Below are 26,687 nucleotides of genomic sequence, written 5' to 3'. Positions count from 1 at the left end.
TAGTTCATATTGTTGTTCCACCTATAGAGTTGCAGCCCCCTTCAGCTCCTTGGGTACTTTCTCTAGCTCCTCCATTGGGGGCCCTGTGTTCCATCCAATGGATGACTGTGAGCATCCACTTCTGTATTTGCCAGGCACTGGCATAGCCTCACACGAGACAGCTATATCAGGGTAATCAGGGCATTGTTAATTTGTTGGTTGGGATGAAGCCATTCTTACATACTTTACAGAAATGCTGGAAGCTAGTTATGCGTGTATACAGATGTAAAAGAACCCATTGACCTGTTTTCTATTGCCCAAGTCATATAAATCAGTGATTGTGCTGCAGACTTGGTAGGCATCAGAATTCTTTTTTTTTTTAATTAATTAATTAATTAATTATTTTAAAGATTTATTTATTTATTATATGTAAGTACACTGTAGCTGTCTTCAGACACTCCAGAAGAGGGAGTCAGATCTCCTTACGGTTGGTTGTGAGCCACCATGTGGTTGCTGGGATTTGAACTCAGGACCTTCGGAAGAGCAGTCGGGTGCTCTTACCCGCTGAGCCATCTCACCAGCCCCAAATTATTTATTTTTATTTATGTGAGTACACTGTTTCTTTCTTCAAACACAGCAAAAGAGGGCATCAAGTACCATTACAGATGGTTGGGAGCAACCATGTGGTTGCTAAGAATTAAACTCGGAACCTCTGGAAGAGCAGACAGTGCTCTTAACTGCTGAGCCATCTCTCTAGCCCCAGCATCAGAATTCTTAATTGAACTGAATGAGATAATTGGTTTTTCCTGATTCTCAGAAGCTTTCTTTTATCTGACTTATTCTACTCAGCTAAGCATTTGGCCCCAAGGTCCTAGATTATATAAATTGAGTAATGTTTATCTTCTTGGTGATTTTATCCATAAAAAAGCATATCCTGTGCAGGCCAGCTTATCTTTAGGCTAGTGGTAACTGTTCTCTGATATCAGTTCTGGGTACTGTGTGTGTCAGCTTTGAAGCAATTAGATGTATTGAGAGTTAAGCAGAGAGATTCCTGTTTTGGATCTTGGGATCAGTTGTCTTGTAGGTTTGAAGCCAGCAGCTGTCCCTGGAAGATGTGTTTGTACTTGGGAAAGGCCCTTGTAAGCTGTCTTTGCAGCCAAAATATGAGTTGGGCTTTGTGTATAATATGTGAGGGTCTGAACAGAAGAGGTAAAATAAGTCTCATTTAAAAAAATATTCATGAGCCGGGCGTGGTGGCGCACACCTTTAATCCCAGCACTTGGGAGGCAGAGGCAGGTGGATTTCTAAGTTCGAGGCCAGCCTGGTCTACAGAGCAAGTTCCAGGACAGCCAGGGCTACACAGAGAAACCCTGTCTCGAAAAACCAAAAAAAAAAAAAAAAAATATTCATTGTGTGTGTTTGTGTGAATGTGAATGTGTACATGCTATGCCACGAGTGTGCAGGGTACGTGTCAAAGTAAAAGGAAGTTTGAAGAATCGGCTCTCTTCTTCCACCCTTGGTTCATGGGAATAGAACTCAGTTTGACAGGCTTGCATGGCAAGTGTTTTTTACCCACTGAGTAATCTTGCCTGCTATAAAGTCTTTTTTTTTTTTTTTTTTTGGTTTTTCAAGACAGGGTTTCGCTGTGTAGCCCTGGCTGTCCTGGAACTCACTCTGTAGACCAGGCTGGCCTTGAACTCAGAAATCCGCCTGCCTTTGCCTCCTAAGTACTGGGATTAAATCCTATCTAAGTATTAAACAAGCCCATCAAGTTGGGTTTGTTCAAGGAGGTGGTGGCCATAAATGTTCTTAAATGCTAAAAGAGATGATATTTAAGACATTGAACTAGCGCAGTCATTTCACAGGGAAAAGAACAGCTAGTTGTAGTGGTCTTCAAATTCAGTCCTTAGTATTTTCTATAATTTGAGTATAACTCACTGGCTAGCCAGTGTTTGTGAAGAACTAACAAGCACTCCCATTTCTTCTTCCTGTTCCAAAACAGTGAGACGGTTTAAGCGGAAGCATCTTACAGTGGTCGACTGCCAGCATTTGGCCCAGAGTCATTTGGCTGTGACTCAGCCCTTCAGTCAGAGATGGACAAACAGAGACCCTAACCATGGTCTCTATCCTAGACCCAGAACAAAAGGACGGAATAGGGGTACGGCTTCTGTTTCAAAATCTGTGGTTAGTGTGCCTTTGAATGTCTTCCAGTTTCATATAAGTGTTCGTAAATGTCACTATTTGATTTTTCCTGTCCGGTTATAACAGGATGACACTTGTATTCATTATTTGTATGTTTTCCATCGAAATTCTGTCCTTCTGTAATGTTAGAGCCCAAGTAAACCTGTCAGCGTACCTAATTATAAAGTAATAGAAGACCTAGCCCACAGCCAGTCAGTGTTCTGCAGTCATCCGGTCTGTAGGCCCCAAGGCGAGCCACACGGTCATTATTTCCCTTTAAAATGTTCCCTCCTGCAGTGCACTCCCTTCTTTTGGTGGTTGTACTGAGGACTTCGGATTGAACCCTAGTCCTGTGTGCTAGGCTACCACACTGTACTGGAAGCTTTACCCCAGCTCCCAGCTCTCTCTGCTTTTATCTTGAGGTGGAGCTCTCCTGAAGCTTCTGAGAGGATCACATAAACTTGGGGTCCTCCTGCCTCAGCCTCCAGATGGCTGTGTTTACAGGCCTGTGAGTCTACCATGCTCCTTGGTTCCTAGGCTGTCTCAATAAGCCTTCTCTGTAACCAGACTTCAGTTTTCCTACATCAACTGGATATGTATTAGCAGTTTGATTTTTCTTGTCACTCCTCTTTATATCAGACAAATTTCTTATGCAAACACATATTTTAAAATATTTTAGATTGCCTTTTTCCTCTTAATACATCTAATTTCAGAATCCAATCTAGTTTAAATAACCCATATTACTCAATTAGGGGACTGCTGTGACCATTCTGTGAGGCTGTTTCAGACCTAATTACAAGTTCTAATGCGTAGCTTGTCTGTGGATAAGCCAGCTTCTACCTGCCTCGTTAGTTCCTCAGGCCTCTGTGCGCAGCACTGTTTTCACTGCTGTGTGGCTGGCTTTGCCAACTAGGAAGTGTCCAGATTCACCCAGACCTGACTAAAGGACACTCTGGTCTCTTAAACTGACGTGGAAGCAATTATAGTTGATGTTTCCTTACCTCAGCGTGACAGTGTTTTCATGTCCATTCATTCATTTAGAGGCTAATTCTGGCTTTGACCATTCTTTCTTTTCAAAGTAAGGATTTTGGCTTTACTATTTAGAAAGGAACTGTACATACTGTTGTATATTGATACTTTCTTAAGAAAATACTGCAGTGATGTTTGAGATCACAGTTTGGGTGATGTTCAAGGTGATGAGGTCAGGGAATGTCATTTCATAGTCTTGTCAAAAGTAAATGTCCTTAGAAAACACTGACTGAATACATGAGAAGAAGAGACGGGATCATGGCAATAAAGTGAGAAAATTTCAGCTCTTTGTTTTAAAAATGACAGATTCACCATAGGAAATAAAAATAAAATAAACTAACTTGAAGAATAGATACTCTGGACCTGATAAAGCATGTTTCTTTCTGCTTATGCAGATTTGGAATTGCTGTTGCAGGACCAAGCCAGGGAGCTGCATTGTGCCTGCCATGTGACCATAAGCAGCCATTTCTTGTCTCTCTGTCCACTCAGGTGTCCAGTGTGCAGCATCTGACTGTATACATATATGTGCTTACAGGCTAGAGTGTTGACCAGTACACAACAGTTGACTCATGCTAAATATGGGTCTGATTAATTTTATATTACCTATTTATATGACCACTTGACCCATAAGCACACTGGTGTGTCTTTTCTCCATTAGCATAGATAATTAAATAGTATTATTCAGGTCTTCAGTGGGTCGGCAGCCACTGAATTTTTTTCTTTCTCTTCTTTTTTTGGGTTCTCTCTATAGGTCGAAGATGTCAGAGATATATTTCTGAGTTCTTCCTAGCTGGCCACCAGCATTGTACCAATGACATGGCCAAAAGCAATTCTGTTGGCCAGGACAGCTGTCAGGACTCTGAGGGTGATATGATTTTTCCTGCAGAGAGCAGTTGTACTCTGCCTCAGGTGGATAATGGAGAAGCGAGGCTGGGCTCATCAGGATCTGCTCAGCCTGCCAGGAAGCGGGCTCACTCCTTTGAGGAAGCCACAGAGAGCGGCCAGTGGGATGGAGTTACTAAGAAGACGCCACGCCATCGTTTGTTCCCATCGTGTGCAAGGCTTAGGGAGGCCAGGCAAGGGGCAGAGGACTGTTTGTCCCAGTGCTCCCCAGTGCCAGGGGAAGCTGGCCGAGACATTGAGGACATTGGTCCTGATCCCTTGCCTGATTCATACTATGGGCTGCTTGGAACGTTGCCTTGCCAGGAAGTGCCCAGCCACATTTGCAGGCTGCCGAGTGAAGTGCTGAGGCACATCTTTGCTTTCCTGCCAGTGGAGGACCTCTACTGGAACCTCAGCCTGGTGTGCCACCTGTGGAGGGAAATAATCAATGACCCGCTGGTAAGTTAATTGCTCAGTCCTCAGACAGCATACACAGTAGCTTCACTTAATGAGGATTTCTGAGGAGAAGACCTTTTCAAAGTGGTGGTTTCTGTTTGCTTCATGAATGAAGAATGGACTCCCCAGGCATCTGGGGCCATCCAGGCATGCCCCACCAAATCTTCTAGAACCCTTCTTCCTTCTTCTCTCACATCTGCTTTTATCAGAAGCTGTGTATGTCTGGCACCATGTGGTATAATCACATGACCCACTTAGATTAAGGTCACTGTATGTCCATTACCATCTTGCTTGTTCTTCAAGACTTCATATTGTACAAACTGTGCCTTCCCATCCTGTCCCATTGAAGTCCATTACTTCCTCTTTGCCATTTCAGCATTTTATAGCTCTGTTAGTGTAATTGCAGTACTTCATTTGATCTTAATAACCTGTTCTCTTCTATGCTTTCTTTCATTTCCCTCTTTGGATAGCTTAATACTTCCATTTTCTGTGCACAGACTGGGCAGAGTGATTGCCTGTTTTCCTGCCTTCTCTCTCTCTCTCTCTTTTTTTTTTTTTTTTCCCCCTAATCGTTCTAGAAAAGTACCTTTCTAGAAAAGACTCTCCTCTGTCTGCCAGGGAGGCAGATATCTACTCCCCGTAGAGCTAGCATTATTCTCTTACTTATCTGGATCTTGATAATCTTTATAGTTTGTGTTTTCTCAGCGTATGTAATGCTGTTTATGGGAAGCTTAGGCCTGAGACCCTCCTTTGGACATTTTCTTAACACATCCATGACTCTTGAATTTTCTTTTCTCTTTTCCTTGTGGTGACCCAAACACTATTAGTAGCATTTGTGGTACTATTCGTGTGTTATTTTGTAGCATAGTACAGCTGCTAAGTACAGTCTTTACACGAAATCTCTCTTAGATCTCAGACACCCATATATTGAACTTCATACACCCTAAAAGAGGAAAGCTAAATTTTTCTTCTAAATACAAAAGAGGTCGGGAGAAATGTCACTAGCTTTCCACTATGACATCTTAGTTGCTGATTTCAGAACAATGTCTAAATGAGTTTAGATGTGAGCCCTGCTTGCTTACACTGTGTGTCAACTAAATGGCAAGCTGTTGTATGCACTGAGCACTGTAGGGGTGGGGAATGGGGAGGGGTTTGGTTACACAGAGTTCTTGGGACCATATCCAAGCTTGTCTTTCTCTCCTAAAATGTTACAGTGGTGCCACTCTGGTCATTGGCAACAGCAGGGTATTTTCAGTAGTCTGCCACAATTCCTCAGCCTGTAGGTTCTCATAGCGTCTGTGTCTTGCTCTCATGTTATGGCAGTGCTGGCCTCACCAAAGGAATCTGGCACGTTTCCCTCCTCTTCAGTCTTTTGGCAGAGTCTGAGGCATGCTGGTGTTGATTGTTCGTTAAATGTTCTGTAGGATTCCCCAGTGAAGCCATCTGGTCCCGGGCTTTTCTCTGGTGCAAGTTTTGATGTTTGGTTCTGTTTCTTCACTCACTATCTTTCTGTCATCCTATTTCTGTTACGTAGACTTGGTAGGATGTGTGTTTCTAGGAATTTATCCATTTTTGCCCCTTGTAGTTCTTTTACTTCTGTGGCATTAATTTTAATATTCTTTTCACTTTTCTTTCTTTCTTTCTTTCTTTCTTTCTTTCTTTCTTTCTTTCTTTCTTTCTTTCTTTCTTTTTTTTTTTTTTTTTTTGAGACAAGGTTTCATTCTGTAGACCTGGCTGTCCTGGAACTCAGAAATCCGCCTGCCTCTGCCTCCCAAGTGCTGGGATTAAAGGCGTGCGCCACCACGCCCGGCTTTCTTTTCACTTTTCTTAGTTGATCTGGCTGAGGGTTTTTAATTACTATTATTACTGTTCTTTTTGTGCAGTCTCACTGTGTATCCCAGAGTAGCTTCAGATTGTCCATCCTCCTGCTGCTGCCTGCTCAGCTTGGTTACAGACAAGCACTTCTGTGCCCACGTCTGCTCTGCTCTTTATAATTTCCTTTCTTCCACTAATTTTGACTTTAGTTCCTTTTTTTTTTTTTTTTTCCCTCTTTGAGGTATGAAGGTAGTCTGTTCTTTTCAGATCTTTTCTTTTAATGCTAGGGATTGAACCTAGGCCTTGCACATTCTAAGCAAATATTCGACCACAGATACTCTACTGAATGCTCTATCCCTTTCTGTTTTAAAAAAGAAGCATCTTACCTGTAAACTTGCTGATCACTGTTTTTCAATGTCTTGTAAGCTTTGTTATGTTATGTCTTTGTTTTTACTTGTTTTAAGGTGCTATATGATTTCGTCTTTGACCCATGGCTATCTACCCACTGTGTAGCCAGATGCACCAACACATGCCTGTATCCCAGTCCTAGGAAGGTGGTGGAGGAGGGTTAGGAGTTGAAGACCAGCCTCGGCTACTTGGTGACGCCTTATCTCTAGAACAGGAATGCCTGATTTAAGTTGTGGGTAGCTCAACTGCTGCCTTAATTTATAGTGTCCTCATTTTACTGAAAAGATTCATTATAACTTCAGCCATTTTAATCGATTGACTGGCTTTGTGAACCAATAAATGATCCAACATATTGTGGCTTGGACTGAGTATGGATTTTGCTGCTGTTGGATGGAGCATCTGTATGGATCTATTAGGCTCAGTAGTTTGTAGTGCTAAATTATTTAAATCCAGCATCTCCTTACATGCCTACTATCTTTCTTCCTTCAGTTCTGTCAGTGTTTGCTTTGTGTAACTGCATGTGTGTGGTGTGTGGAGGTATCTGCCCTGTTATCACATCTTGGTGAAAGCGTCACTGGGTAGCATCATCATTCCATGATGTCTTCCTTTTGTCATGTGACATTTGTTGACTTAAGGTCAGTACAACTTTTGGAACTTGCTCACCTGGCGCTTCAGATAAGGAAACTAAAGAACTAGTTTTCCCCAGCTCCTGGACCATTTGTCTTAGAGCCCAAACCAAGGCCCAGTTGTCCTGACTTCCAGCTGAGGTTCCTACAGTGTTTCTCCTTAGTCTGTCCAGCTTTGGATTGGGAGGATGAAGGACTTGCTTTTCACTTGGTAGAAGGTTTTCTGTGTAGGCAGTTCGGTCTTTGTGAGAATCATGGCATGTATGTTATTTCATTTTGTTTTTCAACTACATAGTTCATTCCTTGGAAGAAGCTATATCATCGATACTTGATCAATGAAGAACAGGCTGTCAGCAAAGTGGATGGCATTCTCTCGAGCCATGGCATAGAAAAGGATTCGGACCTATGTGTGCTGAACCTCATACGGTGAGTGTTGTTCCTCTTGTTTGGGAAACAATTTTCAAAGTGTTTTCTCGTACATCCTTGCTCACAGTTGTCTTCCTTCTGGACTCATCTCTTGAGTATTTTACAGATACACAGCCACCACCAAATGCTCCCCAAGTGTCGACCCTGAGAGGGTGCTGTGGAGCCTGAGGGATCACCCTCTACTTTTGGAGGCTGAGGCGTGCATGCGGCAACAACTACCTGACCTCTATGCAGCTGCTGGGGTATGTGAACTGAGAGGCCATGAGGGATACTCTGGGAAATGGTGACATCATTTTTCACCGTGTTAGTGATTGAGATTAGTTGAAGATTATTTTCAAATTTTTGATTAAATCTGAGTAGCATTATGGAGAAATGGGAGGCCTTATTTGTAGCTTCTTTCATTTGGAAGGAATTTTAAGAAACATTTAGTCCATTCTGTTGAGGAACCTCTGAAATTTTCCTGAAAACTGGTTATCTAGCCTCTGAACACTTTGAATGATAGGGTTACTTTATAAGATAGCCCTTTAAAAATTATAAACCAGACTGTGGTGGTTCACACCTTTAATCCCAGCACTCAGGAGGCAGAGGCAGGTGGATCTCTGAGTTCAAGGCCAGATTACAGATTGAGTTTTAGGATAGTCAGGGCTACACAGAGAAATCCTGTCTCAACAGCAACAAAAACACCACCCCACCCCAGCCCCCAAACCAATATATATATATTTATATTATCTTAATGTAGGTGTGTATCTAAGAATCCATCTGTATACCACATGTGTGTAGGAACTTGTGAAGGTCAGAAGAGATCCTATGGAACTGAAGTTACAGGCAATTGTGAGCTGCCATGTTGGTGCTGGGAACTGAACAGGGTTTTCTACATGAACAGCAAGTACTCTTAACCACTGAGCCATCTCTCTAGCCCTCAACGTGGCTCTCCTTGCTGACACACTGGGTAATTTGAAAGGGGCAGAGAAATTGAAGGCTTTCCTACAGATATACAATAAATAAGCTGGGAATGTTCCTCAGTTTCCTTCCTAACCTGACTGTGACTGGTCTGCTCTTCTCCTCTCCTGTACCTCTCTTTGAAGGGCATTAACGTCTGGGCCTTGGTGGCAGCCATGGTGCTCCTCTCCAGCTGTGTGAACGACATCCAGCATCTGCTCTTCTGCCTCAGGAGACCCAGCTCCACAGTGACCATGCCAGATGTCACTGAGACCTTATACTGCATAGCTGTGCTCCTTTATGCCATGAGGGAGAAGGGGATTAACATCAGCAATAGGTAACAGCCTGGAGGATGGGAGATGCTGGGATAGCGTGACAAGGCCTAGCTCCTCTCTCTCCCACGGGCACTGGGCTGTGGAAATGCAGTTCCAAGTGCTTCGTGAATTCTGTGCAAGTCGGCTAAGATTTCTTCACCTACTTTCTATGTTCGTGAGTCATCGTTGAAGCTATAGATGAAGGTGAAATGCTTCAATTTATTCGCACCTGGCTACATTTTCCTAGGAAAACATTAGCATTTTCTTTCTCCCTTGCTCACTTTTGGAGTAGACTATAGGATTATGGGAATCTTACCAACTGTCTTATTGTGAGACAGGCCTAGTGTGTTGGTTGCTAATTCAGAGTTATCTTGACATTGATAACATATGCAGAAGTCAGTTTTCAGAGGGATACATGTTTAGCACCTAGTGAGCTGGAAATTGTCCAGACACAAGAGAGTCTGCTGTGGAAATACTAATCAAGGAACTTACCTAGTGCAAGAAGACAGGCAGTGTGTAAGCAAACACGAGAGGGGGCACTTTAGGGGATGGCGTGTGCTGTAGTGGAAGTGGAACAGAGTGCTGAGCCGGGACATGGGGACAGTGTTTTGGATGGCATGAGCAAAGAGTTTGCAGAAGTCTGAAAGTCACGGAGGAGCCTCCATTTGGAGTTATGGGAAGAAACATTTGAAGAGACGGAATGGGTAATGTAAGGACCCAGAGTTGTAACGCATTTGATACGTACCAGAAAAGAGCCCAGTGTGGCAGGCATTCATTGAATATGGGAAAGACTAGTGCGAGATTATAAAGATAGACGTCTGGGGACCAGGGGAGGGAAGGTCTTTAAAATCCCAAGTGTGGGTGGTAGGCAGTTATCTTGCAGCCAGTCTTAGAGAAGCAGAAACCCCCAGTGGGTTTCCTCTCCTCCAGGAAAAGACTGGCCCCTGGGATTAGTGAGCCCTGAGAGTAACATAGCAGCCACCCTTTCATCCTTGGTAGGGTAGTAGCATTGTTCTCCAGCAGGGTCCTCTTGCTTTATTCCCATGCTGGGTTCAGTTTCTTAGCTGGTTTATGTTGTAGCCCACTCCATGGCATTGAGACCCTGGGCAAGAAGCTCTAGGTAAGATTCCACCAAGACAAATGGTCAAATGAAGAACAGTGTCATCATAAGCAATGTATACACCATAAAAATACCACAGACCAAGTGGCTTAAGCTACAGACATTTGTTTTCTTGTCCTTTTTGAGGCTGGAGATCCAAGAACACGGTAGGGGAAGATTGGGTTCTGGTGAGTCACCTCCTCTGTCCCAACAAGAGAGATGGGCGCAGGGGATGCAGAGTACTGGGTAGTGTCTCTTCTTTTTTATAAAATCAATAGTTCTGGTGAACCACACCCATAGCTCTGTCACTTCATTGAATCTTTTTTTTTTTTTTTAAAGATTTATTTATTTATTATATGTAAGTATACTGTAGCTGTCTTCAGACACACCAGAAGAGGGAGTCAAATCTCGTTGCGGATGGTTGTGAGCCACCATGTGGTTGCTGGGATTTGAACTCAGAACCTTCGGAAGAGCAGTCAGGTGCTCTTACCGGCTGAGCCATCTCACAAGCCCTCATTGAATCTTAATTCTCTCCTTCCTTCCTTTCTTCCAGCTGTCATGTTTGGAATTAGGGATTCAGCTTTTGAATTTTAAGTGGGCCCAATTCAGTTCATAGTCATGTGATATGTTGATCTGGTTGTTTGTCCAGCCCTTGATATGTTACTAAATGCATCTTTTTCATCAAAAAGAGCAATGCTTTGAGATCAGCCCTCCTCACTCTGGAGTGGAGCAGAGCACTTGTTGAGGAATTAGTGTTGTAGGTGCTGAATGTGAGCTCAGAATGCACATGAGCGGTTTTGCAGTTGTCTGTAGTGGTCTGAGTTTATGTCTTGTGCCTCTATTTACTGAGTTTGCCATCTTTGTTCCCCTTTGGCTGTTCTGACATCTTGTCTTTGGTGTTCTTTTCTTAATAGCCACAGTTTCCTTTGGAACCTTTAAAAGGGAATGTTATCCATGCTTCTAAACCAATGTCACCACATAAGAACTCGGTAGAAGAGCAACTGAGGCTCAGAAAGATGGCTTAATTTGGCAGTGAGGCTGTTTAAGCAGGGTTGAGGTGACCAGAACCAGTGTTTATGCCTGCTTTCCAGTGGCTTCTGCTGTTTTGATTGCTTGATCTTATGGTCACAGATAATATACTCTTGTTCCCTCAGAAGCATGTCCTGGACTCCTTTGTGACATTACACATAGCAACAGTATGTGTGGACTAGGATGTCTCAGAAGGGCTTTTTTCACCTGCAGAGACTGAAGTCTTTTCTTTGCATTTTTTTCAATGAAATGTAATAGGAAAATTCTTTGTTGGAAATGTTAAGGAGTTGAAATGCATCGAAGGAAAAATGAGATAGACGATGACTTAAATTTGGAAGTCTCTAAATCTACTTTTTTCCCCCATTAGGATTCACTACAACATTTTCTATTGCCTATATCTTCAGGAGAATTCCTGTACTCAGGCCACCAAAGTTACAGAGGAGCCATCTGTCTGGCCAGGGTACGTATGTACTGTATGTGGGAGTGTGCTTGCTCTTCTATTCCTGTTTGAGACAATGTCTCTGTGCAGCCCAAGCTGGTCTTGAACTCAAAAAATTCACATTCCTCCTGCCTCAGCCTCCTGAGTGTTGGGATTATAGACACGAACACACTGGTTTGTCTTCCTTTCTTGACTCTTCTCATGTGTGAGGACAAGAGGTGTTTGCTTTGATCACATTACTGAGGCATGATTTATATTGTGCAAGTTTACCCATTTGGTGTTTGGTTTTAGTGGATTTATTAAGCTGTACAGTAGCATCTAAATCAGAACATTCAGCCCACCTAGGAGGGCATATGGGGGTCAACTGCTGTGTGTCCAGTTTGCTTGTTTGGTGTTTGGACTTGCCATCCCTTGGGCTTTTTAATTCTTTTCTGTTTTTCTAATTTTTCTTCTGTAATGATTATAGCAAGAAAACATCTATCCAACTAACACATGAACAACAGCTGATTCTGAACCATAAGATGGAGCCTCTCCAGGTGGTAAAAATTATGGCATTTGCAGGTAAGGGAGCTCCTGTCAGGTTCCTGGAGTATCTGTTGTCAGGCTCATGATGTATTTGCTTCTGCCTGCTCTGTTGTGTTCCCCCCGTCCCACTTCCAACCATAGCACTCTGACCTTGATCTAGTACAGAATGACTTTAATCAGTCCCCAGAGCAGCCAGCCATTACCACTGCTTCTTTGCACTGGATTCCTAGTTAGGCATATCGTTTCTAGGCATTGTTTTATGGAGTCTGTCAGGGTAGAGTTGAGTCCCTCATTTATCATTGTATATTCTCATTCCTAAGTGTCTTCTGGAGAGGCAGGTCATATTCGGTAGCTCCTTAGTTTATAGGTGATATCTTGAAGGTCTGTCTTTGGTTCAGCCTGCTTTCCTAAACACGGAGTCACTTGTGCCTTGATCTTAGAGTGCCCAGAAAGACTAGAGTCTTATCTGAACTTTTGTTCCTGTTATTTTCTAACTGTAATCCCTTCCTGCTGTTTTTCTATTCTGGTTTTCTACTAGTGGCATTTACTAAACACCTGCAGTGGCCTGCAGTGTTAGTCCCCACAGCATTCCGTGAGGTTGCTTAGATGGCCTTATTTTATAAGACATTGACGTTCAGAGAGGTTTACGTAAGGTAAATAAGCAAGTAGCAGACCAGAATCCGCTGGATGCTCTCTCCAGGATGCCTTCTTGTCCTCCCTGCCCCGTTTTCCTCCTTTCTTTCTGTTCCATACTGTGTTGATAATTCTCAGCATATCTGTCTCTTCCTGATGAAGGCCTTTTCAGCCATTTGAATCCCAAATAGATTGCTGAATTCTTAGTGTAGCTAATCTGTAGTTGATTGTACCTATTTACCATACAGTAAAAGTAGCCAGCACATGTACTTTTCTGGAATGCCTGTGAGCCTACCTGTTCCATGAGAATCTTCAGAGCAGCCTTGTTAGACTGGGAAGGAGGAGTCATGGTCTCAGATTCACACTTATACTTGAGATTGCTTTGTTTCTAGTTACGCCTACTATGACTACTCCTCCTCCTCCTCCTCTTTTCTTCCTCCTCCTCCTCCTTTTTAAAATACCCTGTACTATCTTTATATTGTCATTTTGTTGCCTAGTTTTACCCTGCACTGGTGTTTATTTACAGCTAGATTGTAATCTTATTATTATTTCTCAATGCTTGGCATATAGGTGACCATGTAAAAAGTACTCAGGAAATATTTGTTAGAGAAATACAAGTTGATTAGCTGGATCAGAGCAATCCTTGAGTCCCCTGTGCATGATGTTGTTGCTTCAGAGGCATGGATGACCACTAGTGCAACAACAGCTAGCTGTGACTTAGTCCTTCTCCTGGGAACCGTGGTTACTTTGTCCTTACAAATCCTTAACAAGTCAGTGAGATCGAGATCCCAACCCACCTTAGTCTTTCGTGAGGTCTCCCACTCCTTTTAAGGCACAGCTTTAATCAGTATTGAAATCAACCTTAATCTTTAGACAGAGGTTGGATGTGCCCTAGAAAGACCTGAATGGGGATCCTGGTGTATAGTTACCTAATCAGAGGGTCACCGTCTTTCCTCTTGGCTTCCACAGGCACCGGGAAGACTTCTACGCTGGTCAAGTATGCTGAGAAGTGGTCTCAGAGCAGGTTTCTGTATGTCACGTTCAACAAGAGCATCGCAAAGCAGGCAGAGCTTGTCTTCCCCAGCAATGTCATCTGCAAAACCTTCCACTCGATGGCCTACAGTCACGTCGGGCGGAAGTGAGCATCTCAAGTGCTGGTGTCACATCGTGTGGCTACCGTTTTCATGTGATGGCCATTAGGATCCCACTTACTGCACTACACTGTGAAATCTCATGCTGCTCTCTCCATGTATAAGCAGGAGAGAGAGGAAGAGCTTAGATGACCCACACTTCTACACCACCCAAATTTTGTTTACACGTAGCTATCCCTGAGAAGGCATTCTCGTTTCTCTGGAATCGAGGCATGGAAATTCAATATTGTCAAAATTCTGAAGAGTTTTAGGCATTCCTGGGGAGGGTGAATGGGAAAACCTCCCATGTATCTGAGTCTTCATGGACATGAAAGCTGAAGGAACTGTGTATCTTAGTGGGTCAGGGAGTGACTGTTTGGGGAATGAACCATACTAAAACCAGTAGCACCTGTTGTGACTGATTGTATACTAGTTGTATACTCTGGGTTGTCATTTGTGAGTGCATGAAGGTTTAGGGCAGGCCATCCCAGTTCAGATGTGGCTTCTAAAACCATCTTCCCTGTGTATGATACCTGGAATTATCTTGTTGGAATTATAAGAATGAGAGATATGGTCCATAGCACAATGCCTGTGAAGCTCAATATCATTCACTTGGGGTATGCATTCATTATAGGTACCAGCTGAAGAAGAAGTTGAATCTCTTCAAGTTGACACCCTTCATGGTCAACTCTGTCCTTGCTGAAGGAAAAGGTGGATTTATAAGGGCCAAGTTAGTGTGTAAGACTTTAGAAAACTTCTTTGCATCAGCTGATGAAGAGCTAACTATTGATCATGTGCCCATTTGGTGCAAGAATAGCCAAGGACAGAGAGTCATGGTTGAACAGAGTGAGAAATTGGTGAGTCTCCAGTGTATTCAGAAGGAGGGGCCTGATGTGATTTTTGTCTTTCATTTCCTCAGCACCACTTCTAGAAGTTGAACATGGGTAGGCGAGTCAAGTGTCTGTCATGACAACTGGGAGTCTCATGGCATCTGCTCCTGTGAGGAGTACTCGCAGGCATCTATCTCCTTTAACTCTCGTAATGCCCCGCAGGGTTTTTGTTTGTCTCTTTATTTTTGGGAAAGGGTCTCTGTGATCCAGGCTAACTTCCATCTCAAAACTCCTGTGTCAGCAGCCGCCCTTGTGCTCCGATTACAGACAAGTGCATACTGTATCGTATACCTTAGTTTTCCCATTATCAGGTAGGACAGACATGAAAGGACTTGCCCATAGGTTGCGAGAGCTCAGACCTCATGCAGTGATTGGAAATCCCTTTTTGGTTTTTTGGTTATGGTTTTTCACAGATTTTGCTTGTGAAAGAAAATGTGTTCCTTAACTTAGTAAGTAGTAAGTCTATAAAAACAGTTGGGTCTTTGATCTTTGCTCTGCTTTGCCTGCTGGGGCCTCAGCCTCTCACCCTCTGAGCACTTGAGATCTCAGGGTTAAAACTCTGAAAGGGGTGGGCCCCTCTATGTTCTGGGGTGATGTCTTTGCTTCTACCTCACTGTGTGGAAGCAGAAGTATGATTTCAGGGTACTGTCTCTTCCAGGGTCTTAAACTTTGGGTTCCTGTGTCACTTACTTTTTAGAATGGTGTCCTTGAAGCAAGCCGACTCTGGGACAACATGCGGAAGCTGGGGGAATGCAAAGAAGAGGCATACCAAATGACACATGATGGTGGGCAGCTTTCCTGTGTCTGTTAGAGGATTTCCTGGGTCATTTAGGTGGGACGGCTTTGCTTTGGAGTTGTGACTCTTGGTTACTACTTCTTCTAGGCTATTTGAAACTCTGGCAGCTGAGCAAACCTTTGCTTGCCTCTTTTGACGCCATCTTTGTGGATGAGGCCCAGGACTGTACCCCAGGTGATAAACTATTCAGGACATCAGTAGTCTCAAATACATAGAAACAGCATCATGATTATGTAAGAGGACATATCCATGGAATAAGTTATTCTTATTTGTGGTAAAGAAGAGCGAATGATTCTTAGTCTTTCAGAAATTAGACCCAAAATTTCTACAGCTGTCTGTCCCCCACACTGAAGTACATTTATATTCTTCCTCCATGTGTTATATTAAGATTGTTCTTAAGTTGCTGAGCAGCTGGCTCATCAGTTACAGGGACCTAGCCTCATGCTGAGTGAGAAAAGTAGTCAATTTAGACTGAAATTTTATGCTGCATGACTGATAGAAAGTATAGACAGTATTAAAATTTTAACTTTCTAGGTATTTTGGAGATGTTATGATACTAGAATGGAAATTTTTATTTGCTTATATATTTTCTTATGATCAATTCACCCAGGAATAAAAGTAATCTGCATCCCCAGGACCAGATACCATTACTGTGCCCATGGCAGAAAGCCTGCCCTGTGGGAAAAGAAATTATTGTCTGTCGTGGGCTGGCTTAGTTTATGTTTGTTTTCTTTCTTAGATTTGGTTTATTTTTGCTGCGTGGATTGTTGCCATTCAGATTTCTCACTTTTCCTCTCATTGGTTGCAGCTATCATGAACATAGTTCTGTCTCAGCCATGTGGGAAGATCTTTGTAGGGGACCCCCATCAACAGATCTATACCTTCCGAGGTGCAGTGAATGCTCTGTTCACAGTTCCCCACACCCACGTCTTCTATCTCACACAGGTAAGAGCCTGTACTCCTCCTCAGGTCCCAGAGCAGATAAGCAGGCATTCTGTCTCCTTCCTGGTCCCTACTGTGCCAACACTGTGGGAGGTATAGTTCATTCTCCACAAACAACAGCTTAGTATATTGTCACAGCTAAAGCCACCGGCCATTCATGTTTCTTCAGTTTTTGCCACCTTAGGATTGTATAGTATCAGACTTAACCTTGATTTTAATGACAGTGACAATTTTAGAAGTACTGGTCAAGTAGTTCTGGTATGTCTGTGTGCTGAGACTTCTCAAGTGCTTTTTCTCAAATTAGACAGGTACGGAAGAGCCATCTGTCTCAGGGTTTCCAGGGTATGTGTTATCAATATGCAGTGTGACTGGATGCACTCAGGGTCCTCCACCGCAAAGCCCCCTACACACACACACACACACACACACACACACACACACACACACGCACACACACACACACAGAGAGAGAGACAGAGAGGCAGACACAGAGAGAGAGGCAGAGAGAGAGAAGGAGAGAGGGAGGAGTGTTAGAAGCATCTGTATCCATTATTTGGAGTTATGTAAAAGAGATTCATTTCTTCTCTTTCATTACACGATAGCATAAGGCTGCTTCTTTTTCAGTCATGTATGAATGTTCATTTTACAAATAATTTAATCATGGTTCACTCTGAATAGGTTATAGCAGCAGTCTTGTTGAAAGTCATGTTTTCCTCCTATTGGTTGCAGCTGTGTGACATGGTTCATGATGTAGATATAGACATCGTTCATGAAATAGCTGGGCCGTTCATGAAATAGGCAACATTATTGCCATTCACTAAAGTATACCTTGCTTGGGAAGAGAAATGGATCATGGAAGTTTGGAATCTTTCTAGCAGAGGTGGTCAAGAAAATATGATCTTGGGCTGAGTGTTGAAGGATAGGAACGTATTCAGGTAAATGAGAAAGTGATGGGGGCAGCATGGGCCAAGGCAGAGAAACATGGCGATTGTCCGTGGTGGCTTTTGTTTTCAGAAAGGAACTCCCTGTGTGTGTGCGTGCGCACGTGTGTGAGTGAGAGTGTGTGTGTGTGTGTATGTGTGTGTGTGTGTGTGTCTCTGTCTCACAAGCTGGCTTTGAACCCACAGTCCTCCAGCCTCAACCTTGACTGCTGAGGATTATGGACATGCACTACCACACCTGACTTAAAGTGTTTTTGTTTTGCCTTTTGTGTTATTAGGGATTGAAACCAAGGCTTGTCAAACAGGCACTCTATGCATGCTCTGGATCCCCAGCCTAAAAATCCTCATGTAACAGAGGTGATAGATTGATGTTAGGAAAGGTCTTAGAGGCAAGGGCAAAATCTCTGCCCTCTCTTCATGTTTGCGTAATTTAAAACCCACAAGATGTGCCTTGAGAAAGGGGTGAGGGGAGATTTTCTGAAAACAAGTTAGCAGTTACTATTGGAGTATCGTTGCAGAGAAGTGCGATTCAGAGAGTGGAGGACCCTTAGAGCAGGGCGTTTCCTCCTCTCTATATTATACTTCTCTTTCACAGCAGGAGAGCAGTTAATTAAAATGTTTGGGCAAGATTAATGTGACAGAGGGAGACAGAATTGAGTATGAAAACAGAAGTCAGGGGTCACATAGGTGAGACAAGAAGTTCAGTGTCAGCTGAAGCTGAAGACAGTGGTAGGAAAGGGAAATGGTGAGTGCGTGTGTGTGTGTGTGTGTGTGTGTGTGTGTGTGTGTGTGGTGGGGGGTGACCCGGGTGATAGACTGTTCCAGGGTTCCAATGTAGAAAATTCTAAGAGTGGGGCTAGAGAGATGGCTCAGAGGTGAAGAATGCTTGGTGCTCTTGCAGGGAACTCCAGTTCCAATCCCAGCACCCATGTTAGGTCACAGCCACCTAGGTCACACACCAGCTCCAGGAGGGCCTACTGCCTTTCTCATCTGTGGGTGACACTGTGGTAACATAGAAACACCTACTCACAGATCCACAAGCACATACCTAGTTAAAAATAATAAAAATAAGTCTTTTCTAAAAGGAGATAATGCTGCTATTAATAGAAACAGTAATTTACAGTAATTTTTCACTTGTCAGGCTCCTATTTGTGTCCAAGGGTCTTTAGAAGTCTCACGTCCTTTTCCCAGGAGGTTGGCGTGACAGAAGTGAGCTCACATATCACTGGGCAGGTGGCTAAGTGCATTTGTTGTCTTGTTTCTCCAACAGAGTTTTAGATTTGGTGTGGAAATAGCCTACGTGGGAGCTACCATTTTGGATGTCTGCAAGAGAGTCAGGAAAAAGACGTTGGTTGGAGGGAACCATCAGAGTAAGGCTTTCTATTGATCGTCTGTCTTTTTTTTTTTTTTTTCCCACCAAAGCTACTTGTGGTCTATACATTGATTTGCATGGACTTTGTGCTTTCTCCGTAAGGTGGCATAAGAGGTGATGTAAAGGGACAAGTGGCTCTGCTGTCCAGGACCAACGCCAATGTGTTTGACGAGGCTGTCCGGGTAACAGAAGGAGAATCACCTGCAAGGATACATTTGATTGGGGTAAAAGTAAATTTGTGGATAACGTAAATAAATTTCATGCACATAAGGAGTACAGAGACCGGGCCCAGGGAAGAGCTAGCTTCATTAGGATCTCCTGCAGAGGGAACTATTGGGTTTTGAATTTTTCTCCCTGGGCCACACTGTGACCAATCACTCTGACCGTGCTAATGAAACATCATCATCATCATCATCTTCTTCTTTCTCCTCCTCCTCCTCCTCCTTCTTCTAGAAAAAGAAAACTGCTTCCATCTTTTTTTTAAAAGATTTATTTATTTTATGTATATGAGTACACTGTAGCTGTACAGATGGTTGTGAGCCATCATGTGGTTGCTGGGAATTGAACTCAGGAACTCTGCTCATTCCAGCCCCAAACTTTTTTTTATTATTATGTGTAAGTACACTGTAGCTGTCTTCAGACACACCAGAAGAGGGCGTCAGATCTCATTACGGATGGTTGTGAGCCACCATGTGGTTGCTGGGATTTGAACTCGGGACCTTCGGAAGAGTACTCAGTGCTCTTAACTGTGGCGCCATCTCTCCAGCCCGAGAACTCTTTTTATATGTGACTGCACAGAGAGGCTTCTGGCCCCCGGGGTCTTGTGACTATGTGTCGACTGTTAGTGTAAGCACAGTTGGGCAGCACCAGTTATCTGAAAACAGAGTTGCCTGCCTGGGCTCTCCCTCTGGTTCCATAGCTAACTGGTATGATGGGGGGCAGGTCACCTCTGTTTGCCTCATTTCTACCTCCAGATGAAACCCTGCCATGCCTTTGTCTGCCTCATGGACAGCTATAATTAAGTGACAGTGTGGTGTGTTAACTTGGAAGCTACATGAGTAAAGGATGTTTCTGGAAAAATATTTTCGAGGGCCTACTATATGTTAAGTACTCAGTAAATTATTAAATCTTTTTTCTTTTGTTTTAAAGTAAATACTGCATAGAAATTTTGGCACTGAAAGGGGAAAAATATAATAATATAATTATTATATTCCAGTATATAATTCCAGTATTTCCTAAAAAATAAAATCTCAGTTTTGCTAGTTATTTTTGTCTTTGTCCTTATAAGAGTGTATTTTTACATCATGGCTGGTATGGTATACATAAAAGTACTGTTGTTTTCACTCAGCAGGTCAGGTTATTTGGTCGTTGTACTTAACGCCTCTCAGATTTCAGCTAGTAGTCACAGGTTAGCCGATTTCATGGTTGAACGGCGATAGTAATTTGGGAATATCATCCATGTTGGAAATGGAGTGTGTCGTTCGTCCTCTTCTACGTGTGACATGTGTCATGGCACTAAACTACACACTTGATGTAAATTACAGTGTACATTGTTAGTGTTAGATCCGTGACCCTCACCGAAGGAGGAGAACTTGTTAGGAATGGAGTCCTTGTCACTGCTGTCTCCTGTGCCAGGCATGGGTCTCTGTGAGTGCTAGAGTCAGTCGGTACCCAACAAGAGCTTTTTAGGTAGAACAGGAACAAACATGGCAGTCAGGACCTTTCCTCCAAGAATTGGTTTTAGATTACAGAAAAAACTAGGCCAGCAGACGCTTTAGCAGTCTGTGCCCATGGTCTAGACATTGTGCGGTGTGAAGGGCACACTGAGCTTGCCTGTGTGCTGATGAGAGGACACGGCCCCGCTTGGCCTTCCCTTTCTGAAGCACCGGTAGGGCCTGAGGCAGCAGCCGCTGCTCTGTGCTCTCTCTGTGTGTGCTGTGGCCATATCTGAGATCAGTTTCTAAGAAACCATCTCATTTCAGGATCTCATCTCTGGATTTGTTTTATTTTAATGAAAAGCAAGCAAACAAACAAAAACCCACTGGAGTATTTTTTTCAGGGGATTAAATCGTTTGGATTGGACAGAATCATTGACATTTGGACCCTTCTTCAGCCAGAGGAGGAAAGGAGGAAACGTGAGTACTGGCTCGGGGGAGAGCAGCACTCAGTCAGGCCAAGTCAGGGTCTTCTTCCTCTGAGGAAGGGGATTTACCCTCTCCCTGCGGGGCGCCTGGGCTTGTGTTTACAATACTGCCAGGTTTTTCCAGCTCCTCCTCCGTGGTCTCATTATTTGCCAGTGTTGGTCCTCTCAGGCACTTCCCCTGCATGCTTCTGCCTGTCTGGGCGGCTGCACACGCCATCTTCTCTGTGGTACTTTTCCTCCATGGACTGTACTGTTTCAGATCTCTGAAACTGAAGAGATTCTTGAGCATATGGCTTGTGACACTCAATTGAGGAAAAAGGCCACTGTACTGACTTGATCATGGATACACAGTAGTGATCATTTCACCTGATGTGTCTTCTCCTCAGGAGACCTCATCATTAAAGACAGGTTCATCAGAAGATGGGTGCATAAAGAAGGCTTCAGTGGCTTCAAGAGGTATGTGACTGCTGCAGAGGACAAGGAACTGGAAGCGAAGATTGCGGTAGTTGAAAAATACAATATCAGGATTCCAGAACTGGTAGAAAGGATAGAGAGATGCCACATAGAAGATTTGGACTTTGCAGGTAAGGAAAGTGGCTGTTGCCTTCCCTCCAAGATGAGGAGTAGATGGTTTCTTGAAGTATCTTTGCATCTGTACCTGCCAGAGGCTGTGCTCTGAGAATAAGTAAATAAGGAAGCAGAACAGTTCTTTTCCCACTGGTTCTTGTTATTTCTATTCCACTTTCAAGCCACTGGAATAGAATTTTCTAGACCTGGCTCTGTCATGTGTAACTTTGGACAAGCTGCACAGCCGTCTTCTATGTATAGAGTGAGCATGGGGTGTGGTAAAGTTACTTTGGGCATACTTTGAGGCATTCCTGGGACTAAAATTTAACTTTCTCAGCCCTTCTTCCTGTGCTCTTTTCCTATGCTGGGGCACACTGCAAGGATGCTTTCCTATGCTGGGGCACATCTGCAAGGATGCTTTCCTGAGCTGGGGCACACTGCAAGGATGCTTTCCTATGCTGGGGCACACCTGCAAGGATGCTTTCCTGTGCTGGGGCACACCTGCAAGGATGCTTTCCTATGCTGGGGCACACCTGCAAGGATGCTTTCCTGTGCTGGGGCGAACCTGCAAGGATGCTTTCCTATGCTGGGGCGCACCTGCAAGGATGCTTTCCTGTGCTGGGGCGCACCTGCAAGAATGCTTTCCTGTGCTGGGGCACACCTGCAAGGATGCTTTCCTGTGCTGGGGCACACCTGCAAGGTTGCTTTGTCTCCTCTTGGATTTTTCCCTGTGGTGCCCCCATCTAACTTGCCGTGTTTGTTTTTTAGAATACATTTTGGGCACCGTGCACAAAGCCAAAGGGTTAGAGTTTGACACTGTGCATGTTTTGGATGACTTCGTGAAAGTGCCTTGTGCCAGGCATAATCTTGCCCAGCTTCCTCACTTCAGAGTTGGTAAGGACACTGGGAGGGGCCACAGCTCCTGGGATGTTCCTGCTTTGTAGCTGGGAGGTGACCACTTTGGTTTGGATGGAATAGAATGGCCTCCTGTTCTAGAAAAAATGTAATGCCTAGTCCTAAACTTCTGATTTTTGATACTGTGATTTTAGAGAATTCAGGCTTCTACAGGGCCTTTCTTTCAGGAGGCTGATAGGTATTAAGTCACTTTGACGTCCCTGTGGACACAACCGCCCATCAGCTTTGGGCTTTGCATCATCATATACTAGGTGTTCTAGCCTCGTACAAACCCAAAACAATAGTTTACGTACCAATACAAAAACCTCCGTGTGTTTGTTACTGTTTGCAGTGCTAGCGATTGAAAGGAGAGTCCTGCATGTTCAGGTGCAATATCCCAGCTTGCAGAGTACCTGCTTATCAATTTCCGGCTTCAGTGAATTCTTGAGGCTCATTGTTAAAGTCTGTACATGGTGCTTTTGTTTTGATTTTTAAATCTCAGAATAAAAGCATTTGAGTTTACAAACCAAAAAGCTCTCTTAATATTTACATACTTTTTTAGACACCTGCTGTGTTGTGAAATGGCCTACACATTGCATAGCTCATCCATTCAGAGTGTACACAGAGCGCAGTGACTTCTAGTCTGTTCATAGATTGACTCATCTAGTTTGCTAGGTATTGAGACTTGGAGGTGATAGATGTGAGGTGGGCATGTAAGTGTGTTATTATCTTATGATGTGAGGCAGTTCCAGATCAGAGTGAACTCATCCAGACAGGCACTGTAGGAAAGTGGAAGGAGCATAGTCCGCAGTTGAGCGCCCGCCGGTGATTAGTAGTGGGGTCATGGTGAGTGACAAATCCTCTGTAAACCTCAGACTTACCGTCTGCCTCACAGACAAGAAGAAAGGAGCACAACAAACATTAGTATCCATTGACTCCACTGCACGCGTTAGTATCCAGTGGGTCATTGCAAATTCCGAGTAGTTAACAAGCTCTAAGATTTACTGTGGCAAGACTAAAAAGAAACAAATATTTTGTATAATTAATTATTGCGGGTTTGACTTGGTTTTTTTCCATTTGGCATTTGTAGGAAACTTTTGTATGCACAGCTAGCAAATGCTGAGAGGTTTGTAAGGAAGCTAGTGGGGAGTTATAAGCATTTGGATGACAAATGAGTTTGCAGGCAGGCTTTTGATTGTTTGCCCTCCTTTGTTTAGAGTCATTTTCTGAGGATGAATGGAATTTACTGTATGTTGCTGTTACTCGTGCCAAGAAGCGGCTCATAATGACCAAATCCCTGGAGAACATCCTGACTCTGGCTGGGGTAAGAGCACTGGGGAACAGGAGTTACTTTCCTTGTGTTGGAGCCACATGTGGTTTGAGGGATCAACATTAGGCCTAAAGAGTCCCTAAGACAGTCTGTGGTGGTAGTGCACGCCTTTAACCTCAGGCCCTTGGGGCAGAGGCAGTAGACTGATCTCTATGAATTTGAGGCCAGCCTGATCCACAAAGAGAGTTCCAGGACAGCAGGCTTGTTACACAGTGAAACCCTGTCTTATAGAAACAATGCAGGATGCTGGGTGGAAGGGAATGGCTCCTTAGATGTACAGAGGCAAGGCTACTGGAGCAGGTGGGCTCTAACACGCCGTATGAGAGTGGGAGTCTGTGCCAGACTTTACAGGCAATTTTAAAATGTCAGCGGTTTTCATGTCATTCTTAACTCCACATGTGCTCAGCTAATTCACATATCCTGTGGGAAAACTGGCAAGTTTGTTTTCTGAAACTACATTTCTCCCTTCTGCTTCTTCTGAAATGGCAGCTGCTTGTTGCAGTAGGGTTTCCAAGAATTCACCCTTCTGGGGAACATGAGTCTTTAGGCACTGGGGCCAAGTCCCATATGGAGACCGAGGAAAGTGAGCTGGTTCATACTCAGTCTCTTATGTAATCCTCAAGCTTTACCCTCCATTAACAGCTTCCTCTCCTTGCCGGCCTTATCTCTGCCTCTGTCCTGCTTTTCACAGGCACAAGTATAAACGAGTTCAGTCTTACCAACCTTGTATTTGTATTAACAGTTTCTAGAATGCATCTTTCCCTGAACCAGAGATTTAAGTTGGAAGTTTAAACTGTAAGTGTGAAAGCTGACAGAAGTGCTTTCTCCTTCAGTGTTACATTAGTAGTTAGACCTTTAACAAACCATTCTGGCATATGACAACTTCCCAGTAGAAGTCTTATGGAACAGAATAATCATTTCACACTGTGAGTTAGGTAGGATTTTACCTTTGGAAGTGTTGAAACAGTAGAGAAAAAAAATCAATGAAGGCTGGAGAGGAAGCTCATTGGGCAACAGAGCTTGGCCCTGGGAGGAATGGATAGCTGAGAAGGGAACCAAAACTGTCAGCAGGTACCACTAATAATGTTGCTTAATGTTCCTTTATTTGTGTAGACTCGTTATGAATCGAAAAGACACACGAATTTGTGTAGCTGCTCTGGGAGGACTTGACAAGAATCTGTAACTTAAGGAGTTTAAGCTGTCAGTTGTTAGGACTCAGTTGGAACCGGAATTTTTGTGTCAGCATTGTTGTTGCCTTCATGGAATGCTTGACATATACTAAAGAAAGAAAGGTGGTTGTGTTTCAGCTCAAGGTTCAGAGGGTTCATCATGGTGGGAAAGGTGTATTGTCGCAGTGCAGCTCACACCTTGTTAGTGAGGTAGCAGAGAAAGAGCTATACAGGGAAGGTCAGGACAAGGGCAGGGGCAAGTCCCAGATGTGGCCTGCTTGCTCCAACTGGTTCCCACCTCGTACATTTCCCAGGAATGCCACAGTATGGATCCGTCTATTTGATTAGAGCCCACAGGGTCTGATTGTCTTTAGAATTACCCTCACAGACACATGCAACAGCGTGCTTCACTAATTTGTAATGAATAGATTCTCTATCAGTCAGCCTGACAGTGAAGACTATCACAGTGCTTCTATTTCTTCTATTTTTCTGTAACACACAGAAAAGTCCTGCAAGAGAGAGAACCAAATGAATCAAAATAGTGGTCACAGATAGTGAAACATTCAGGAAGTAGCTTGTTGTTACCCAGCAAATGTGGAGTCCCACTTTCGTGGTCAGAAAACATGTGCAATCTGCTAATATGTCTATACTGTATAGAATTCCTCTGGAGCCACCCGACCTGAGATGAAGGGCCCTGGCCCAGTGGCACCTGAGATAGCTAATGTTCCATTGGGTGCTTGCTTGCTGTGTGCCAGGCTCTAACCCTCCCATGTGCTGTGGTGTTTCCTCTTTATGGAGACAATGTGCAGATAGGAAGAGCTGCAGGAACCTTCTCTGCTGGACGCTGGGGAGACAGGAATATAATGGGTCGGTTTGGACTTTGGTGCTGGGGATTGAACCAAGCCTTGAACACAATCAGAAAGTGCTGTAACTGAACTGCTTCTTCACTGGGGCAACAGTTTCTTACAGTTCTGAGTTTTTGCTCACCTGGTTTCTAATTTATGCAGATAAATCTCTGGGTCAAACATTAAGTGTGCCTACAACTTTAGCCCTTGGAAGGGAAAGGCGGGGGGATTGGGAGTTTAACCCCAACCTGGACTGCACAGTGGGACTCTATTTCAAAATAATAATATTGCAGTTGGGTATAGGGACTGTGAATCCAAAATAGTCCTGAAATAACATGTTTTATCAGTCTCTTTTATAAAAACCTAGCAATATTACCAAAAAGTTCATTGGACTGTCTGGAGTGCTGTTTCTTGGCCATAGTATTGGAGTTGGGAGCATTAGAAAATGAGGAAACAGACAGTGGCTCTCTGCTGCTGGCTGTCTGAAGGTGCGGAAGGTCCTCAGCTGGTAGAGGTTTCAAGCAGAAGGCAGCAGTATTGCTGTTCATCTCTCTGTCTTTCTCCTTCACAGGAGTATTTCTTGCAAGCAGAGTTGACAAGTAACGTTTTGAAAACAGGAGTGGTTCACTGCTGTGTGGGGCAGTGCAACAATACCATCCCTGTGGACACCATCCTTACCATGAAGAAACTGCCTATCACTTATGTACGTTCACTGTGGGAGTTAACTCACTCAAACATCTTTTTATTACTTGTGAGTTGTGTGCCTGTCTAGGTTCTGGATAAGGAAGGTAATGGAGTAATTTCTGTAATGCTTCCCTAAGAGTTCTTTATATGGAAGCATGGCAGATGTGAGGTCTGCCTTTTTGTCAAAGATGGAACTAATGATCC

The 26,687-nt window shown here is 43.7% G+C and overlaps 1 protein-coding gene across 4 annotated transcripts in view; it reads left to right on the top strand.

Moving 5' to 3' along the window:
• The window catches only part of Fbh1 (F-box DNA helicase 1), a 34,940-nt gene that overhangs the window by 7,381 nt on the left and 872 nt on the right, over positions 1–26,687 (top strand). For 2 of the 4 annotated variants that reach the window (XM_021215280.1, XM_021215279.1), the window contains exons 2-20: positions 1,982–2,163; positions 3,941–4,530; positions 7,672–7,802; positions 7,909–8,044; positions 8,888–9,078; positions 11,551–11,643; positions 12,089–12,183; positions 13,750–13,918; positions 14,545–14,767; positions 15,498–15,585; positions 15,684–15,770; positions 16,405–16,541; positions 18,750–18,849; positions 18,954–19,075; positions 20,911–20,986; positions 21,381–21,578; positions 22,330–22,455; positions 23,673–23,779; positions 26,371–26,502. In XM_021215280.1, the coding sequence (XP_021070939.1) occupies positions 4,006–4,530; positions 7,672–7,802; positions 7,909–8,044; positions 8,888–9,078; positions 11,551–11,643; positions 12,089–12,183; positions 13,750–13,918; positions 14,545–14,767; positions 15,498–15,585; positions 15,684–15,770; positions 16,405–16,541; positions 18,750–18,849; positions 18,954–19,075; positions 20,911–20,986; positions 21,381–21,578; positions 22,330–22,455; positions 23,673–23,779; positions 26,371–26,502 (2,736 nt within the window). In that variant the 5' untranslated portion in view covers positions 1,982–2,163; positions 3,941–4,005. The remainder of the gene's footprint in view (positions 1–1,981; positions 2,164–3,940; positions 4,531–7,671; positions 7,803–7,908; positions 8,045–8,887; positions 9,079–11,550; positions 11,644–12,088; positions 12,184–13,749; positions 13,919–14,544; positions 14,768–15,497; positions 15,586–15,683; positions 15,771–16,404; positions 16,542–18,749; positions 18,850–18,953; positions 19,076–20,910; positions 20,987–21,380; positions 21,579–22,329; positions 22,456–23,672; positions 23,780–26,370; positions 26,503–26,687) is intronic. The other 2 variants (XM_021215276.1, XM_021215277.1) reach the window with 1 other exon arrangement.

The sequence above is a fragment of the Mus pahari genome, chromosome 16 (assembly GCF_900095145.1).
Source record: "Mus pahari chromosome 16, PAHARI_EIJ_v1.1, whole genome shotgun sequence".
Lineage (NCBI taxonomy): Eukaryota > Metazoa > Chordata > Mammalia > Rodentia > Muridae > Mus > Mus pahari.
Note: the sequence above shows the minus strand (reverse complement) of the source record. Positions and strands in the feature narration are given on the sequence as shown.